Source organism: Phlebotomus papatasi, chromosome 2 (genome assembly GCF_024763615.1).
Source record: "Phlebotomus papatasi isolate M1 chromosome 2, Ppap_2.1, whole genome shotgun sequence".
Taxonomy (NCBI): Eukaryota; Metazoa; Arthropoda; class Insecta; order Diptera; family Psychodidae; genus Phlebotomus; species Phlebotomus papatasi.
Genome location: NC_077223.1, coordinates 10,906,397 through 10,927,903, shown reverse-complemented (window position 1 = coordinate 10,927,903; position 21,507 = coordinate 10,906,397). Strand labels below are relative to the sequence as shown.

At 31.3% G+C, this 21,507-nt stretch overlaps 2 protein-coding genes and 1 long non-coding RNA gene across 3 annotated transcripts in view; 2 read left to right on the top strand and 1 right to left on the bottom strand.

Moving 5' to 3' along the window:
• The window catches only part of LOC129803808 (protein transport protein Sec31A), a 108,428-nt gene that overhangs the window by 40,792 nt on the left and 46,129 nt on the right, over nucleotides 1-21,507 (top strand). The window lies entirely within an intron of this gene.
• Nucleotides 6,437-20,998, top strand: LOC129803824 (neuroglobin-like). Its single transcript, XM_055850635.1, has 4 exons — nucleotides 6,437-7,226; nucleotides 7,386-7,611; nucleotides 18,832-19,063; nucleotides 19,207-20,998. Exons 2-4 carry the CDS (start codon nucleotides 7,415-7,417, stop codon nucleotides 19,393-19,395), a joined length of 618 nt encoding a protein of 205 aa, XP_055706610.1. The 5' UTR covers nucleotides 6,437-7,226; nucleotides 7,386-7,414; the 3' UTR covers nucleotides 19,396-20,998.
• LOC129803843 (uncharacterized) lies at nucleotides 8,854-15,653 on the bottom strand. Its single transcript, XR_008751906.1, has 3 exons — nucleotides 15,313-15,653; nucleotides 12,924-15,242; nucleotides 8,854-12,058 (listed from the first exon to the last, which is right to left on the bottom strand). It is a non-coding gene; the product is annotated as an uncharacterized LOC129803843 (long non-coding RNA).

Below are 21,507 nucleotides of genomic sequence, written 5' to 3'. Positions count from 1 at the left end.
AACCATACAGATTAACAATTGAGCATAAAAGAGCTGGAGGAACGCACACACTCCATACAATCTTACCTTTCACGTGAAAATGTATGTGAAAGAAACCATCATAATGTTGGCAGCCACAAGACAACAATTTCCAGTTATATTCTTCTGTATTCGAGGCATAAGGCCGCGCGCGATGGGAATGATCTCACATAGGAAAGTTTCTTTCATATGGATTATTATTATTGTCCCGCAAAGTGACCGCTAAGATGAGGCACTTGAGACGGTATTTCCTCAGCAAATACAATCATCAAATCCATCAAAACTGACCATCTTCACTCTCCCATTGAAGTATTTTGCATCAACGCCAAGTGCTAATAAATTTCTCTAATGAGTACTAATTTATCGCGCAACCACCAAGCCACCAAATTTTTTTTTGCCGTTTTTCCATCTCAAGATCGACCATGAACCATGCAAAAGATAAAAAAAACGCAACATAAATACTTGGAAACCTGTTCAGCAGACACCTTTAAATTATATACACTATCTTTTATGTCTTTTCTACACCTTAGACCACGCTCACATGTAAATATTTGATGCTATTGTTGATCGCGTCAATTCGTGAATGAAATAATACACCTTGTGCACCCAACTATTTGGGAATATTCCCAGTTTGACTGCATTTCTTCCGAGCCATTGGCCATGCTATAATTTTCAGACATTCACTCCAATATTTAAAGTTAAAATCCACAGAATGGAGCTGAGGGGAATTGCAAGAAATTCTTCACTAAAGAATAGGATGAGTAATCCAAAATATCAACAGGTCATGGTCTGTGTTGTACACACAGATTTTGCTTTAGATGGTAGGGGAAACCGGGGAGGTTGGGACACTTTTTCATGTTTTGACTTTGAGACACTATTCCAAAAAACCACGATAGTGTATTACAATTTTATGCGGTCTATAGGATACTTATGGGTATTGACTTTACAAAAAGTACTAGATAGAACTTGGAAAACAACTAAGTTTTCTTGGAGAAGATAAAACATTTTACTTGACGCTTTGTCCCAAACCTCCCCGATGTGGGGCAGTATGGGACGTAAAAGGGGATGTTTGGGACGCGTTTTTTCTCGCATAATTTGTATTACTGGAACACGTTAATTAATTTTAAATACCAGATTAAAAATATTTCTGATAAAAATAAAAATGTTTCATCTTTTATTTACACTTAGAAATTAATATCAATTTTATTTGTACAGTAGAGTCATTTATTGTCAATCAATTATTTAAAGTATTTTCTTCTTATTTTCCATCTACCTTTTTTTCTTTTTTTACCTAATGAGATAAAAAAGTTTTGATTATATATCGCTGATATAAAATACAAAGAGGAAAACTGAGACGTCAAAATATACGATTTTTATCAATTTTTAAAAAAATGTTCATAGAATTAAAACAATAAAACTGAGGATATCCATTCTTTTAGTCAAGATACATCTTAATATTGCCTACGATACAGTAATGGTTAAATCCCATTTATTTCAAAAATTAATTGAAAAAATCGCCTTGTCCCACACTACCCCTGTCCCAAACCTCCCCGGTCTTCCCTATATCATATTGATTCTTTTAAAGAAATTTAAGGAACTTTAAAATGAGAAAAGAACAAAAATAAAAAAAAGGCAGAGAAAATTTTAATTTTTTATTACCATAAGATAAGGGAAGTTAATGATATGATGATATATATATTTAGTAATATTAAATATTAAATTAAATTTTTATTTATTTATTTAAAATATGGAACTGACTTTGAAACTATACGTCTCTTACAAGCATATAATAACAAGCAAGAGGTTTATGAGTCCACCGCCCTCTTAGCGAATAATAAAGATGGAATGAATAATAAAGATGGAGCATTGAATTATTTTGATAAATTTATATTAAATTAGACTTGAAAACCTTAAGTATAATTATTATTCGAGACTTTAAATTTAAAAATTCTCAAATTTATTCTTGAAACAAAAACAATTTTAAAAATTCTATAGGGGAGAGGCTCATAATTTTGCCCAGTTTCTTATTTTGGACACTTTGAGGATAACATTGGACACTAAAAAAAATTGATTAAAATGATGGATTTTTATTCCAATATTTGATGAATAATGAATTATATCTATATATTTGTTCTTTTTGGAAGATTTTGACACTAAATACGTTAAATTTTGAATATGATTTGAGTTAAAATTGCTTTGTTGAAAATTCAGTGAGAGCAATTGCTTACGAGAAATATGACAGAACTTCTTGTTTACATCAGTCTTATTTAGCTGTGGTAAAGTACTAACAATGTTTCTTCGTTTTTTTTTTTGAGTGATATTATTGAATATTCATTGAAAATTGTGTTGATTCACGTTAGTGGTGATTTGTACATTTGATCTGAAGTGAGAATTGTCTTGTGAATTACGTTTTTCGTGTGAAAAATGGGAAATTTTCTAAGAGATTCACCAGTGAGGTGATGGCTCTTATTTTGGACAGGTGTTTTTTTCACGAAATTTCGTAAAGTTTTAGCTTTTGAGATGACTAGGTTGGACAAATGCCTGGAGAAACAAAGGAGCATCATCTCTACGAAAGAGATGTAGCGAGAAATGCCTTGAAAGTCTCCCGGAAAGGCCAGGGAATGAGCGAATCCGCACGTACTTGGAGTACCGAAGTCATCTCACTTTAATGAATGATATGGAAAGTTTCCGGGCTTCTTGTGACATTCTACGTTTCCCTTACATGAACAGGAAGAGGACTTGGCAAGATTGGTTCATGAAATGAAGAACAATGGGCATCCTATTGAGGCGGATTAGCTGTCCAAATTTACAGTCAAGTTGGCCAAATTAATAAACAAGTTGTCCAAAATAAGAGCCAAAGTCACCTCTACATATCAATTCATTTTTAAACGTATTAAAACTAATTTTAGTAAAAATAAGACGATAAATAGCTTGATAAGTTTCTAAACAATCCTTCTGAAAAGAGTGTAACAAAATAAGTCAATTAGTATTGAAAATATCGCACTTCAAACTTGGAACATCGATGCTTATAAGTAGACTGTCCAAAATTATGAACCCTTACCCTATAAGGAATATTTTCTTGTCTTCCTTTTCTTGCATATTTTTTTCGCTGACGTTGTCTTTGTACTTTTTCTAAGTCTTTTTTTATTAGCTATTTTCATTATTTTTTATGGCTTATTCATATATTCGTTAAAACTTTTCCTGCTTTTTCTCAAAATGCAAAAGTTTTTTTTTTTATTTTATGAAAAACTTTTAGTAGAAATATCAAACTATTTATTAAATTGCACATATTGTATTATTTAAAAGAAAACTCAACAAAAGCAACTCTTATCCTTCTTCAAATATGCTGCAATATAAAAGATTTAAAGTTCATGTAGAAATAATCTCATTTCTTTTAATTTATTCATGTATACTCAAAATGAGTTTAAAATGCGACTTACATACTTCGCTTTGATTCAATTTTGGACTATTAAATAATTGTTTAAAAAAATCAATATACTAATAATTTAATTTAATTTTATTAATGAAAATTTCATTGCAAAATTCTGTGTCGTTGCCACAAAGATTTATCGGGGATTTTAATAATTTTCCCTGAAATTGTACTATACTCTAGTCCTCTAGACCAGAAAAGCTTTATGTAATCCAAAACTAATACGAGTAGCATCAAATATCCCGAGTCTTTCCATATATCTCATATTTTAAACACGAAGAATTCTGAGAATTTAGTCGAAAGATGACTCAGTAAAAGGTTGTATTTCAGGAGGGAAAACCACTAAAATCGATTCTAAACGTGCATTACACTGAGATTAATTCAATAAGAACAATTTTGTATTGGTCTAAAAGCATTTTTCTTAATTTAAATAAAAGAATTAGTGCAATTACTGATTATTCCATTATTAAACAGCATGTTGAAGTATTTATTTTAAAGTATTTTTTCAAATTGCAAGATTTTATAATGAATAATTTTTTTAATAAATACTTCAAATAACAAATATTATTATGAACTATTCAGCAATATACAAAAATATACATACGTGGACGTATATGTATATCTTCTAAGGATGTAAGCCGATCATAAATCAAAAGAAAGGAATGGCGTTATCTTTAATGGGCGGGACTATTTTACAGCACTTCGAATTCAACTAAATTATTTTTGGTTCATTAAAATTTTTCTTTTCAAATTTTAGCGATTTTTTTTTAAAAAATCTTGTATAAATTTATCAATTGTTTAATCAGGGGTGAGCAAGAATCGTTTGAAACCGAATAAACGTCAAAATAAGTTTGTCCAAGTGTTGACCACTGAAGTACAATTTTCATTTGACATTTGTTCGGTTTCAAACGGTTCATGCTCTGCTCTAATGTAAGCGAACCTCCTAATTTCAGGCTTTGTGCATACTTCCCAAAATTCAACTCAAAATATATTTTTCACGAAGTCCGTGTTGCAAGCACCCCGAGTTGCACGCATTTCGAGGTCACTTGTAAAGAATCTCAGCTACTACAAGCTTATCTGGGCTTATTACTGTTTTTCCCACACTGAGAGAAATCCGAAAAAGTTAAAATAACATTCCGGAAAAGTTAATTTTACCCTGCATTATTGATCCGAAATCGGTGTAAATATTATGCTTTTTAGGTGTATTATGGGTTAAAGTTACCCTTTTTCATGTTAATTTTACACTTAAAAAGGTATAAGATTAACATTAAAAATGTTGATATATATTTACACATAAAAAGTGTTAAAGTTACGAAGAAAAAAAAGTGAATCGCACCCCCTTTTTTCTCAGTGCCTGTCCTTTAATTAATTGGAATTTAATTTTTTTTGGAAATGTATGACTTAAGACTAGCTATTAATAAATATTGACATAGATAGGTCAGATTAATTAAAGAAATATGGGAAAAATATTAAGTGTTCGAAGCCAGAGAAGCGAAGCTTAAAAGTTGTACTCTATACTGGTAACTTTAAATTTGGCAGTGCTATTTTAAAATCTTTTCTATTAACTTATGGCTCTGGCACACCTTTTAGATCAGAAAAACTCCATGAAATAAAAATACACATCCCCTTCTTTCTCACACATTTTGAATATATTTGTCTCATTCTTTCGTTCTACAAGTTCAATTGAACTAAATTGAATTTGTTGTGATGTTTAAGGGAAGAAGAAGAGTGCGAGAGAATGAGATAGACATTATGCAAAACATGTGAGTAAGAAAGGGATTCGAATTTCGATTTCATGAAATTTTCCTGATCTAAAAGGTGTGTCGGAGCCATAATGGCTCCGGCACACCTTTTATATCAGGAAAATTTCATGAAGTCGAAATTCATATTCCTTTTTTTCTCACCCGTTTTGCATATGTCTTTCCCACTCTTTCGAACTCTTCTTCTTCATTTAAACATCAAACCAATTTGAATTTAGTTTAATCAAATTTGGAGTGCAAAAGAATAAGTCAGACATATGCAAAACGTGTGAGAAAGAAAGGGATGTGAATTTTGATTTCATGGAATTTTCCTGATCTAAAAGGTGTGTCGGAGCCATAATGATTTAAATTGATATTAAAAATATAGTCTCAACGTGTTCTCTGATTGGCTTCTGCTTAAAAGCACTCAAAGTTTTAACCAATCAGAGAACATGACAGAGTTAAAGTGCTCTTCGGCATTAAATCATGTAGAAAGCATAATATTTTATGTCGGTTCATCAATTTCAAAAGAGCAAATCCATGTCTTGTTGCACATATCAACATTAAATCCAATAACAATTAATCAAAAGCCATATATCTAATGATATGCACTCAATTTCCCGATCAATAGTATTTTGATTAAGTTTGATAAGAATGATTGTGTGGTTCTCCAGTCTTAATCAAAAGACAATTATAGTTTCTGGATGGAATGCTTCTGAGGTAAAATCCCATTCTGTTGGACGATTACATGGTATAAAAGTAATGAGAAATGGAGAGGAGTGAAACATGAAGTTCGTCCTAGAAAAATCCGGATCTATTTTGCTCAAGAGTCTCTTGGCCTCATTCTCTCAAGTATCCTTGGGTGCATCGAGCCAATATGAAACTTTCTCAGGTTGTAGGATTGGGGACACAATAGGGATGATATAATATCGATAGTAAAGTAAAAATATTTAATTATTTTTTTCGCCAAAGCCATATTAATTGCGCAGAGATACTCTCCTTTGCAATAATATGAGTTTTTTTTTAGTGTTCTCCCTCGGTGAATGAAACTAAAATTGCAAATAGACATTGTTTGTGGCACAATCTCATCAGGAAAAGCGTGTGAGAATTCTGGAGTTAGAGTAGATGAAAAAAAACTCTATAAATTAATTGCAAGAGATGGTGGGAAATTTAACAAATTGTTCTATTCATCCCAATGCTCGAAACATCCAACTTCTACCACAAATTCTCACCGTACTGTGCATCATTTCGAAACCTGGCGAGCTAAAGTTATACGAGCATTTATTAATATTCCTTCTCTATTTTTATATATATTTTTTTTGGTGGGCTATAGTTTGTTTTTTTTTCGACGTTTTTCTCTCGTGATCTAGTGAAAATATTGTGACATTTCATATGCTGATTGTCCAACCGATTGTGGGAATCGATGGGCCACGAATATCACGAAGGTGATAAACTTATCCAGAACCCCAGGAAATATTAACAAAGTATATATAATTCGGGGCTATTTTGTATGTTGAACTTGCCAGTATGTTGTGAGTCGTCGCAGTTGAAGCAGTGGCCGTGCAAGAATTTTCTGCGCATAGTGGTGAAAAATGTTTGGTGTCAAAAGGATATCTCTTTCCGCATTTTCTGCTAACTCTCAGTTGATTTTCCCGTGTTTCCCATCCGCTGAATAATGTGGCATCGCTGCAAAGTTGTGAATTTGTAGAAAAAAATCAACATTATCTCAACCACATCCCACAGCTTAGTTATCAAGGTGGATACACCTGGAGCCAAACTCTTGTCAGTGCGATATCACAAAGTGCTTAGTGCTTCACAAGGGAGAACCTTTTGTACCTTGAGCTCCCGGACAAGTGGGAAAAGTCTCTTTCAGGACCTTGGTCACCCTAGAAATTTCCAAACGCATTTTCAAAGTGTCTATAAGTGAATTAATAAATAAATTTTATTATTTTGCAATTAATCCCCCCCAAAAATAAACTGTGAGATGCTGCACAATTGCAGAGAATAGTCATTGTCCTTGTGCAACAATTGCGTTTTATGTGAGTATTTTCGGTGTGCAAGTTAGTGCAAAAATAAAACAAAATTAAACCTCCCCCCTCAAAAAAAAAATTGATTGAGTGCATAATTCTTCAACTGAAAATCCATCAAAATTGTCCAAGAGTACCCTCTTCAAAATATTGATCAATTCAACAAAACAGCTCTATAGAGAGTCCTCGAGGGGGGCACGATGGGTTGTCAGCTCGGAAAGCTATCTGGGGTGTCGAAGGGTGAAGATGGCCAGGCCTTTGCCCCCAATGAGATGCCCAAACAAGCCAAAACAGACTCGAGGTTACCACTGACTGCCAAGCAAAAGTACTCAATGCTGGCATCCTGGAAGGGCATCAGTCGAGCCATGGAGCCCACAGGAGTTTGTATGTTTATCAAGTAAGTTTTTAATAAATACTTTTAATTTGCTAAAGCAATTTCCCATCCATTATTTCCCCACAACAACATACTATTTAATTGATTTTACTTGGGGGAAATTGTATCGAAAAGTTGTTTTTGCATTTTCATACACGATAGCTATTAAAATTGATTTCTCTCCCAAACAACATCAATTTTTTTTTGCAAACTAATTGAAACTCAACAGCGATGCACAGTAAAAAAAATATTGATTCTTATACAAATTTTCCACACGATAATCGCTTATGTTACACAGAAGTGCAATTTTTGTGTACTAAATTTTGTGTACTGTATAAATTTTAAACAAAACATGCATTTTACTACTGTATTATGGTGCTATTCCAATGAAAAATGTAATGGGGAAAAACATTTTTTTTAGTACATGACTGCTCTCATGTGCTTCTGCATAATCGACTTTTCTCTGCGTTGGTTCATGTCACGGCTGTTTGGACATGATGAGCCGTGACAGAAACCAACACAGAGAAAAGTCTATTATGAAGAAACACATAAGAGCAGCCTACAAAAAATGTTTTCCCCTTTTCTTGCACTTTGTAAGAGTTTCTTTGTATTGGTTTTCGTCATGACTGTTTAATAGTTTGAGAACACGGTTAGGACTAAAGAAAACAGCCTTGACAGGAACCAACACAAAGAAAAGTCGATATTGCAGAAGCACTTAAGAACAGTAAATTGATAAAAAATGTCTAGGAGACAGATTTTCCATTTTCATTTTGCACTTAAGCACAATAAAGTTCTAAAAAAAAAATTATTGGAATAGCACAATTATTCATTTTAAATTTATGTGCAATTTCCGTGGTATGTTACATTATTCTCACAAATAAATAAATAAAATTCTTGCTAAATAGTAAAAAAAAAAAGATTAACCTCTGAAAAGTAATTTTCAAAGGTTAATCTAGCCCTGATTTCTGATACACTTCTGATACAAGAATCAACGATTGTTGTGCATTTTTCTTCACTGTGTAGCAACATTGCTATATCTGTGATGTTCCCCACAATTTTTGGGATTAAGGTATTAGAGCGATTGAGAGATTTACCCCTATTTCCTCCCCTCATGAGACTTGATAATAGCAGCACTCAACGAGATAGTAAATAAATAATGAAGCAAGTGGGATGTGTTTCAAACCCTGCTCAAATGAACACAATTAACTAAATGCTGTTACAGAATAATTATACCCAGCAGAAAATTAATTAAAACTATTGTTCTTACTTGTTAAAAATAATATTTTAATTGAAAATTGAAGGAAATCAGACATCCTCTTGTTTGATTTTGATATCCTTACATAAATAATTGGGTTTCTATGAAGATTAATTGCACCTTTTGATCTTTTTTTTAAATTTATTAGGGTAAGTGTGCCAAATTTCGGCACAGTTGCATGCAAGCGCCAAAATCTCAAGTTTGAAATGCAATATTTTTAATATAAATTGAATGTTTTATTCCTTCTTCAGGAGTGGTACTTGGAATCTTGTAGACAGTTTATCGTTTGCATTTTCTCTAAAATCATTCTTAATACATTTTAAAATGAATAAAAATGTAGACATAGCTTGGTGGCCTATTTCGGACACTTTCACTCTTTCTTTGCCCTTCGGGAATTTTTCCAATGCCCTTTTCACATCATTTCCTTTCTTATCGTTTTGTTAATTTTGCATTGTAAATCTCTATAGTATGCAAAAACTAAATATTCATGGAAATTCGAGGAGCAAAAAGGTGGTCGGAATTTCAAGCTGGCCGGAAATTGGTTGACTTACCCTATGTTTACAATAAATTGACCATAAGTAGGTCACTATACTGGCAAAAATTGGTGAATATATTTATGAAATGTTTGGAAATGTTACACTAAATTCAATAAAAAACAATTATCTGAAAAACAATCACCTATTTTAGAACTAAAATAAAGGCTTAAATTTAAAGGGTCTGTTATGCTCAGACGATTAATTTAAAAAGTCACACAAACTTATATAATTTTGACTTGTTAGATTTTATGATTGCAGAATTCATCTTCATAATAGAAATATGAAGACTTGAATAGAAAATCAAATTGAAAGATGAGAAATATGAAAATAAAATTCATTTTCTTATGTGTTATAACTCAATCATCTCAAATGTGTTAAGTATGCAAAATACAACAAAATTAATTAACGAACAGAGCCAAAGAGAAAATTCTGAGGTTTTCATCAAGTAATCGATTTTGAAAATATTATTTCATCTGGGAAAATATCAGGTAGTTGGTAATATAGCTACCTATTTGATTGCTATTGATTGACATGAAGAAAATATATTTAATTAAGAACTATGAAACTCATTTGTCACTGAAATTCTTATTGCTTATGTCTCCTTGCCATACCTTTTGGTGAATTTCAATTTATTACTAAATGAATTTAGATTTGAATATTGGGCGTTTAATGAGTGCTGAATATGTCCTAATGGATTAGGCGTTCATATTTAGGGAGTAATTGAAATTAATCAAACATACCAGTAGTTTACATTTCCTATTCTATTTTTCTTTACTAATCCTGGTAAAATATGTTCGCCGGTAGATTTTCATAGATTTTCTAAATATCAAATTCCTTTCCAGAGCATATTAATTCAGTGTTGTTTATACAATTTATTATCAATGTTTACTGAAATTCAATTCAATTCAACTTATTTTCATCTCATTTCGTCTATCTACCCCTCTTCCCATGCGTCCATCGCCGTCTTATCGTTGATTCCAGCCTCCACGACTAAACGATGGAAATGTCCTTTCGCAGGCTGTATACAATATCATTGTTACATTTACTTTGGGAATACAGTAGACTCTCTCAAATTCGGTCATATAGGACCTAAATGTCAACCGGATTAGACAGAAATTCGGGCGACAAAGTTTTTGAAATGCAACGATTTTTTATTCATGTGCATAGAGATATTGAGTTTACACACTCATATATAACGTAAATTACATGAAAATCCCTCAATAATGCAAAATCGCATCAAAATTAAGACAAACCATGCCAAATTTGAGCATATTTGATTCATTTGACAATCATAATCAAACTTGAAAAATGACAACAAACTTTTTTCAAATGTAACCGCTGCCCGAATTAAAAAGTACCCCGATCTTAAAAGAGCCGAATTTGCAAGAGTCTACTGTATACCAAACAGAATTGAGAGAAGAAGAAAGACCACTTCCGAACCAAAAGGTTGTTTGGAAAAGTGGGTATTTTTTTTACATAAAAAAAGCTACAAAAATGCAATGTCCAAGAACTATTATAGCTAGTCAAACTAATAACCACACAATTTTCTGAATAGTATTTCCCTGATTTTCACGCCAAATTAAATTTAGATTTAAATACAAAAGAATAAAAAAGAAATTTGCAATACGATTACGAAAGAAATGGATCGTAATTTCGATTTCATGAAATTTTCCTGACGCAAAAAATGTGGCAAGGACCAGAGACATTATCATAATTTGTATATCAAGAAAAAAAAACAAATATATTTTCTTTCTGGTTAAATAAATTTTTTTATTGCCTAATATAAACAACAGGTAAAAAATTACTGAAGACATTATGAATTTTTGATTTTTTATAAAAATAATTTTGGATTCATTTTCTAAATTGTGAGAAATCTCTTTAAATTATGGTTTGAGCTTAGGTTAATTCATACTCGTAACTTTATTTTAAATATGGTGGAAGAAATACCCACCTAGACCTTTTGACATTCTTTCTGTACAATTTAATAATATGAAATTTGAACAGATCCCTTTAAAACACGTCAAACATGTATTATTAAATAAATTTCAGTAGGGTAAAGTGATATAATTTGGAATTACTGTTATAAGTTGGACAATTCGCCGGTACAAGTTGGACATGGATTTTTTCTTGATAAATACAGTACAAAATTTGTTTTTAAGCACAATGAACCAAATTATAAAACTAAAGCATTAAAAATATACAAATAAAAATGAAATACTAAATTTATCAAGACAAAAATCCCTGTCCAAATTGTACCATTGTCCAACTTGTACCACTGTCCAACTTGTACCACTTTACCCTATTTTAATGAAATTGTCAAAAGAGTTTCCTGTCCAATAAGTCTTCTATCGATCTTAACTTCTCTATATTTTTTTTTACAATTTTCTTTTAAAATTAATAATAATTAACACTTATTTATTACTAAAGAAACTGCTGGTATGATCATTTGCAGCACCATGCCTTATACGGGCTTCAGATCTAACATAAATAGTCATATTACTTATATTCTCTAATTTCTTATCAAGCAGCAATTTTGAGAAAAAATTGACTTAAAATAAGATATTAAAAGTAAATAGTCCATTAGAATGTGAAAAACCTCTAAAATTTCCAATTATGTAGGATTCTCATATTCCTTCTACATTTCAATCTTAATTACGTTTTTCATTTTTTTTCAGTCATACTTAGGGTAAATTAAGCTAATTCAAAACCTGCTCCAAATGGAAATTTTTCTCTATTCCAAATGGAAACGTCATTGTTTTCATGATAAATACAGTACTAAATTATTATATTTATATATTTTCTATACCACAGTTTCATTATTTAGTTAATTTTGCTCCAAATAAGGCCAAAATACTTTCATATTCACAAATTTTAATTTGTTAATTTCTCAAAAAAATTAAAAGTGTACTTTTTCACCATCGAATTTTTCATCGATCGACCTTGTTTTCCAATAATAAACACAATGACGTGACTTTTGTTTATTCGTTTTGCTTAATATTTATGTTATATTTTTCGCTAATTTTAGTAAAATTAAGTGCTAATTTTTATTGTTAACGGTACGTGAAGTTTTCAAATGAAATAATTACCTATTTCGTGAACAAAACGGTATTTTCTGAAGTGTCTGCAAATGCTTCAATTGGAAACTCCGGAAATATGATTTTTTTGGAGAGATTTTCTTTTTGTTTTCGATGAGAAAGACGAAAAAACCAGGAATAAGAACAAATCCTGCACTCAAGAGCAACTCCACAAGGTTTTGGAAGCCTTTCGTCGCGGTTTCACTTACACTGTTTGTCTCCAATTAGAAATTTCCCTTGTCTCCATTTGGATTAATTTGTTTCCAATAGAAGCATTTTACACTCGCATATTTTTCTTGTATTTAAGAAGTTTTTAAATTATGTCTAAAGAATTTTCACTATACAGTAATATTCTAGAAAAGTCAAGTAGCAAATTTATGTAATTCTCTTCAGAAAAAATATGAACTTAATGTGTTGAATCTTCTGTCAAAGTTAAAGCGTGTGGAAATGGTTTTGAATTAGGACATTTACCCTAGCTGGTTTAGTTCTTTTTTATTATTTAATTCTAGCTTAATTATACATATACATAAGTTATTTAACAAAATCAAAAACAGTGTAATGCTTGTATTCCAATTAAAAATGTATATGTTTCTTTTTTAGTATTTTACTGTTCTCAAGTGCCTCTGCATAATCGACTTTTCTTTCTCTTGCTTCTTGTCATCACATTTTGATGGCTTTAAGTACTGGAGCAGTACTAGCGTATAATAAAAAAATAAAAATAAAAGTCGATAATGCAGAAGCACTTGAGAACAGGAAAGTAATAATAAAAACCATGTTCATTTCTCATTGGTTTCGCATAAAATTTCGTTACATTGGCCTCAATTCTGAGACCAAGATCAAGATCAAGAAAATTTCAAGATTTTGGTATTCTGAAATCAAAAAATCAAGATCAAGATGTCAAATGTGTCAAATGTCTTGAAATCTTGAAATCCAAGACACAAACCTTGTGGATATCAAGACTTGCAATTCTAGAACCAAGACGTCAAATTTCTTGTTTTCTTGAAATAATTCCAAGAACCTCTCGGAGGTGCTTGAAATTTTCAAGATACTAACAATTTGAGGTTCATGCGGAAATTATTTTTCATGAGGAATATTTCTATAAGAGATAATACAAAAAGGGAATTACTCTGAAAAATGCTATGTTTGATCTTGTAATTTAATCGTAATGATACATATTTCTAGATGTACGTTTCGAAGTACAACGCTCTGAGAATACCTGCAAAAGAATCACATCTTGCATAAGCATTGCAGGGTTTATCACACGTTACAAGTTTTGTTTGCACTTCTTTTATTCCCAATTATGGCCTGTCATATATTATTTAATACAACCTATAATTAATTTTTCTAATTTATATGGCGAAATTTCAACAAATTCGACAAAGAAATGAAGATATTTGTCAGAAGTGACGTTTCGTTAAGTGTAGAAAATCTTGAAATCTTGGTTCTTAGCTAAGACATTTTAAATTCCATAAATACTTTGCGTCAGAATATGAAATCTTGATCTTGTAAATATTTGACAGCTTGAAATTTTGATCTTGATCTCGATCTCAGAATTGAGGCCATTGTTTATTTATCCGATAGCCTATGTAGAAGCCCTATAAATGTGACCCCTATAAATTAGTTTAGTGTTAAATTGGTTAAATTGTACTTTATTTCGGTTCCTCTATCCATCTAAAACCTTTTTTTATTGTCTTTAATTATCTCAAGAAAATTTCCAAAATTTTCCAATTACTTTTTATTTTTATTTTTTAGTATCGTAGATACGAGTTGTTTTGCACCCTTGTTTTTCTTAAATTTCTTTTTTTTATTTATGGCATTTACTGATGGTCTAAAAAGGCCATTCTTAAGTGGTAGATTTAAAGAAAAGCTTACGAAATGTACGGATGCAAAGTCAGCCGCATCTAGGGTACTTGTTTTAAGTTTATTGTCCAGACGGATATATCATTAATATATTATAAAGACCGGTAACTTTTCTAAAGGTTCTTCATTGTAAAAGTCAAAATATAATCCAGAAGCATATTTCTTAACTGGAGCAAATTTTGGATCATTGGATATGGGTCATTTTGTCATTGGTTCTAAATGTACTAAACCAATAATTAATTTTGATCTGCATAAATCAGTTGTATTTACTTCGATTTTAAAGCTATAGAATTTTAAAATAATAATAATAATAATAATGCTGGCACATTATTCCTTGAAGGAACTAGGCCTTCCCACAAGGGGATTTCTAGACATGCATTATTATTTTTTTTTCTTGTACGCGATGAGGTTGTCAGTTTCATGCCCGTAGAATCAAGTGCAGTGAAGCTCACTTGATGCAATACGAACACCTTTAACGCCAGAAAAAATCCTGGTGATCTAAAGGGGATTCGACCCGGGACACTTGCATCATAGAGCGAGTGCTTTAGCACTTGAACCATAAAGTGTCCAAGAATTTTAAAATAAACTTTAATTTAACTTCATTGTATTGGAGATTTATAATAAAAAGCAATTGAAATAAATTTGCAAAATACTTGAAATCGGGAGCACACACGCAATAGGTTGAACCATTAAGCAATTAAAGCTAAACAAATTTTTTTGCATCAAAGTCAGCAGTTCAAGCATTTTGCTGGGCTAGTATGCTTTGTTTTTATTATTTTGCTTTTAAATCACTTCACTTCTGCAATATTACTTATCCGTAAATATATTGATAACCGTATTTACGTGCACAGAACGATTTCCTTGTTCTGCAGCATCTGATTGTTGGAAGATATGTAATTCTGCAGCATGAGTAGCACGATCTTCGGCCACCTAGCAAGAGGAATATTTTTTTAGTTAACAAAGTAAATTTTTATAGCAAATATAAGGGTTAATTTCCTACTTATAAAGTAATCGCATTTCTTGAAGTAAATCCGTGGCCTATTTTCGATTAATGGCTTTTCAGTTTCTCGTTCAGACAAATCACTTTCTGATGATGTTTCCGTGACAGTGGTTGTCAATGGAAGTGTTGTTGTGTGAAGAGGAGTATGGATTTCTAGGTCAGGCACTTGCACGTCCTGGCACATTCCCAATAAACTCATCCAAAGGATTGTTGAAAATATCGTCACAACACTAAAGACCTTCATTCTGGAGATTCATGAACTTTAAAAAAGTTTTAATTAACAAAATTGCGTAACTCTCTTTGCAAGTTGATTTACAATTTTCGACTGACTGGATCCCTCGTTTGCATCACAATAAATAAGAATCCCATTTACTTATTATCTCAGTTCAGAGAATTCGTGAGTTGTTAAATAAATTGATAAGGAGACTTGAGAAGAAACTGTGAAATCTATTTCTTGATGAGTCAAAAAATAGCGCAAAATTCTCGGAAAATACTTGTGGAAAATTGAAATGGTAATTTTAATATTTTTTTGGAAATTATGAGATAGAAGTTTATTCAAACGAAAACTGTTGAAATAATATTAAGAAGCAAAATAAAAGTTTTCTTATAAATTGTAAGTAGGGGGAACTGGGGCAGTAGTAAACAGGGGTAGTTGTAAACACTGTGATTTTTTCATTAATTTTAAGACTCCAGAGGATAAAACCCATAAGCATTCATAGATATCATGGGGATGTATGTCCACAGATGAATCGGTCAATAAAATCCTAGTACTTTAAAAATAAAAATCATTTTTCCCGAAAATGTTAAGATTTCGATTATTTTGGTCATTTGGATTTCCACCTAGAAATTGAGAACTGTGTAAAATAATCGAAATGTAGCAATACCAGTTCTTTCCTACAACCTTTAGGGTTATATTAATGTATTTACTAAAGATATTGAGATTCTCAATTTTTTAAAAGAATTAACAATTGGACAGAAAACAGCATTTGGGGTAGATATAAACAGGCAATTTTCCTGTAATTGTAGATGTCGTGAGTGTAGAATAAATGGCATTTTTTTTGTTTTCATGCGAAATTTCTAATTAATTGACTACGAAAAAATTGGTGGCTCTGTGTTCAATAAAAAGTCACATGATGTCAAAATATAGGGAAAATCCATTGAAAAATGTCTTTGATTTGCATGCTTTTAGTTTTTTTTGCTATTTCAATTATTATTTGTTAAAAGTGTAGTGATTTTTTGAAAATATACAGTCTTTATATATCTCTGAAGTAATTAAAATAATTGAAAGTGGTGCAAAGTTAATTTGAAGGGTGGAAAAAAGGGTGTTTACATCCTCCCCAGAAAGTGTTTACTTCTACCCCAGGTTTTTTTGTGAAAAGTGAAAAATGCACAGTGACACAAATTTTATTTTTATGGAAAACTCAAAAGTTTTCCAGCATCCGCATTACCCTCGATTTATTGCCTATACCCAAGGGTGAAACATGAGATAAGAAAAATTTTCCAAAAAACCACTGTGTGCTTGGAAAATCGCCTCAAATACGCATCTATCGAAAATGGTTACATATGCCCCAGTCTCCCCTAAATGTTTGCGAATTCCCACTGGAGACTTATAAAATGCTCATAAATCGTATAACACACAAAAAGTTCGTAAAGTTTGCATTTTACAAACATTGTTCAAACATCGTTCGTAACATTGACAAGCATTTTTTATTACTTTACAAATATTTATTCGTACATTTTTTATTTGTTTTGAAGAACTTTACAAACAAATGACAAAATTTTATGAACATTTACAGAAAAAAAATTGTAAAGGAACAAAAGATTCACGTTAATTGATCATGTTCCGAAGGTAGCGCGCTTTCCTAGAGTGAGGATATTTGTCTTACTGTGTTATCACACTTGCACATTAAAATTTTAATATTTTTCCAAATATGTTATTTGTGTCTTTGAGTCACTTAATATTTGGGGTTTTTCTATTTATTGATAAAGAAGTGGACTTGGCCTGCAAAAATAAGTTTAAATTTACCTAAAGCAGAAATATTTTTCACATTAAAAAATTAAAAGAAAATCGCATTAATTTTTCGCATTAATGCTATAAATCAATTTATATCAAATTTTGCGGGCCAAGTCTACCTTTTTATCAACAAATAGATCAAACACACAAATTACACATTTGGACTCTCACCAGCGACAATTAATGTGAATCATATTAAAATTTTAATGTGCAAGTGTGATAACACAGTAACTGTGTTATCAAATGTTATCATCGCAAAATTTGATACAAATTGATTTATAGCATTAATGCGATTTTCTCTTTAATTTTTTAATGTGAAAAATATTTATGTTATAGGTAAATTTAGGGTGGAATAACCGGCTATCGCCATGTTTAGGAAAAAATTAAATTCATTTAATCATAACTTTTGAATCCTTGTTACAAGATAAGTCAAATTTGACACAAAGTTACTTAGATGTATTGGCTCTAGATACGTGAAAACAATAATCCTAGAACATAACGCTGGACTACTTAAAAACTGATTTTTATTAATAATGCAAAAATAATCATTTCGTCGCCACTTTTTACCACTTTTCGCCAGTTTTGTAAAATTTGTAACCACTTCTCGCCACCCACTTGAAAAGAACCACACTCGGTTATTTTAGGCAATGCTGTGAAAAGAATACAATCACCATTTCTCTTTCCTTGTGATCACTTTATTATTACTCTCTTTAAATGATTTTTCTTCACTTTTATTTGAGAAATCAAATTATGGGGCTTTTGCAGAAAGGAAACAATGCAGATTTGACAACTGAGAATGTACGAAGTGAAGTTAGCGTCGCCTATTGAAAAGATATGGCGACAGGTGGTAAAATCAATTCCAGAATATTACCACTTCTCGCCATGCCTCATTTTTATACAAAAATAATATAAAATGATATATTAATTGACTAAATACAAATTTTATGTATTCCACAAGTGCAATTAAATATTCAATAGACAAATTATTTATTCTAAAAGGTATTTTTTGCTTAATGAAAATTTTATGACACTTTTAGTATATTTGGTAAGAGATGTTGGATTCGATGCACTTGCTTAAAATATTGCTCTAAAAAGTGATCAAAATCGTGAATCCAAAACGAATAATTATTATTTTTCGATTCTATGCGTAGAAGCAGAAACAATACAAAAAAAATTGCGACCCATTTATTTCATAAATTGCGAAAAATAGCGATTTCAATGTAAGTGGCGAGAAGTGGGGCACTGGCGAGAACTGGTGATTAAACTTACTTTTGCAGGCCAAGTCCACTTCCTTATCAATACATAGAAAAAACCAAATATTAAGTGACTCAAAGACACAAATAATATATTTGAATGATTACAAGAAACAATTAATGTGAATCACATTAAAATTTTAATGAACAAGTGTGATAACGCCGTTAAACCGAGAATTACCAAATTTCCTGAAAATGAAATAGTATTTCTTGTAATTGCTACATGTTTTCTTTTTCATGTTTATTTACCAGATTATTCGAGGAACACGCGGATCTCCTCAATATGTTTACCAAATTCAAAGAAATGAAGACAAAGGAGCAACAGGCAAAGTCTGAAGAACTTGCTGAGCACGCGAATAAAGTAATGGAGACATTAGATGAGGGTATTCGCAGTCTGGATGATTTGGACGCTTTCTTTGAGTATCTCCATCAAGTAGGTTCTTCCCATAGACGAATTCCCAATTTTAAAGCGGACTATTTTTGGGTAAGTCGCATATTTTACTAACAAATTGCCTATTTAAATGGATATTTTAACTTAAAAGTATACTTCGGACATGAAAAATTTTATCAAATTGCATAAAATGCAAGTAGGATTTAGCTGGGATTTTTTTCCATTTTTTTTTTCAGAAAATAGAGAAACCCTTTCTCTCGGCTGTGGAAACCACTTTAGGCGATCGGTACACACCAAATGTAGAGGGAATTTATAAACTAACAATTAAGTTCATCATAGAAACGTTAATAACAGGGTTCAATAAAAGTGCCAATTCAGCAGCACCAGCGAACAGTGACACTGTCAATGTTAACACAAAATCCTGAATAATCCCACATGATATTGTGAAAATAGCAAAGGTGTACTATACGTTCACTGTGTCATAAAAATTAAGCATATAAAAATTATATAAATGTTTATAAGATCACAGTCATTTATAAAAAGAAAAAAATGAGGAAAAAAATGATTAAGATTTGTCATACCGAAAAAAAAAACTATATTGCTAAGTCTATTCTCGAAAGGATATCCCTTTGAAGAATGAGACAAGATGTGGTGTAAACTTCTCTGTGAATCACCGTTTTTCAATTAATGATGTTAGAACGTTGTATATTATTGAGAATAGAAAATAAATCTATATATACATGAATAGTTAAATGAAATGTGGAACCTAAAGATATTATTTATATTAGAGACAAGAAAACCTATAGATGTACAATTTCAGAAAAAAATGGTATTTATATTGACGTGACTTTTGTGCACCAAACGGCACATTTATACCAAAAAAAAAAAAGAAAAACAAAAGTTAAATTTAAATTCCGGTACCATTTTCGGGATCCCTTCAGATTAGCGTAAGTTTTTTCCTTTTAAACTTCACATTTTGAAGAGAATTTGCATTGAAGTTTCTGAGTAAATTTCTGCCGAAATTAATTTTAGGCCACGCCCCTTTTAGGACGATCCAATGTGAGTGAATTTGAGAAAAAATAAAACATAACAATTTGAGGCTCCGCCCACCTGTTACATTATCTCTATTAATTTTTTTTTGTTATACGATTTTGTAAGATTGTTGAAAATTATAGGGAGAATGTGAATAAAACAGATAATACCATGATCTTTGTGGAGCCCTTCCCATATTGCTGTTTCTGGTTTGCTAGGGCGGTACTGTGGCATAACTGGGCGTATCTTAAAATTATTTGTCGCTTTATTCAAAAAAAAAATCAATACAATTTTTCTTCAAAGTAAGAAATTTAAAAATAAAAAAAAATGTGACGCTCTTGTGAAGTTATGCCTCACTTTTCTTAACTTCCCAGAAGCGAAAAAAGAAGAACTTTGTACAAATTAAGACATATATGAAGAGTTACACCTGTCAGGCAATATATCTTCACCAAATAAATTCACAATTTGGCATTTTCCATTCATCAATCAATTAAATGGTAAAACACTGTGCCTTTTGAGATACAATTGTGAGAGAAGATATAAATCAATTTGAACCCCGAATAATGAATTTGCTGGACAATTTCATTAAAACCATCCCTCTCCAGAAAAAAATATCGCAACATTTCTTCCAGAAATTCTATCCATGAGGCACAATGCTTTCCAATTATGTTACGGGACACTGTATATGTAAATAGTGAAAGCCAAATATATTTGTTATACGAATTTTCCTGGCGTGATACATACACATAAAAAATATCGCCCAATTCGACACGATATATTTGTCTTCTGTGGCTAAAGAAACCCTCATAGAAATAACAAGAAAATAGTGTGTGGAAATATAATTCTATATAAACAGTTAATAACACAATATTTCCATATTTTGTATTAGGATATGTGGAAAAAAAACCATAAATAATGTAATGGAAAGTGTATGGAAATGTGAATGAACATCTAATGGAGCTGTAGTAAAAATAAAAATCTGTTTTTATCTTCAAACATGATGTCTTCAATCAGGATAAGTGGTAAATGCACAACAGGATACTAATATATAATTCGGAAATATCATAAAAAGACATACAATATGCCAAAATGACAATGAGAATTCGCACTGTTGCACCCAGAGCGGCAATCCAGTTTTAAAAAATATTAAAGGCAAAAGATGGGGTAATTTGGAGTGAGGTCTAATTCAGCACTTTGAAATTTTCTAACAGTTTTAGATGGAAAATTAATAAAGAAACTACGAAGCAGTATACTGCCGAATGCAAAGTCTTGTACTTCTTCGTGGTTTTCTTTTTCTATTTCACCATCTGAAACAGTGAGAAAATCTCAATATTCTAAAATAGACATGATTCCGAAAGGTCCCGGTCAAAATCCTGAAAAAACCAAAATCCCGAACAACAAAAACCCGAAAGCCAAAATCCCGAATTATTAAAAGTGTCATAGCTACTACCACGATTGTACCCGCACCCGCGCTTGCTAGAGGCAAAGAGAAAATTTCTGTGTTT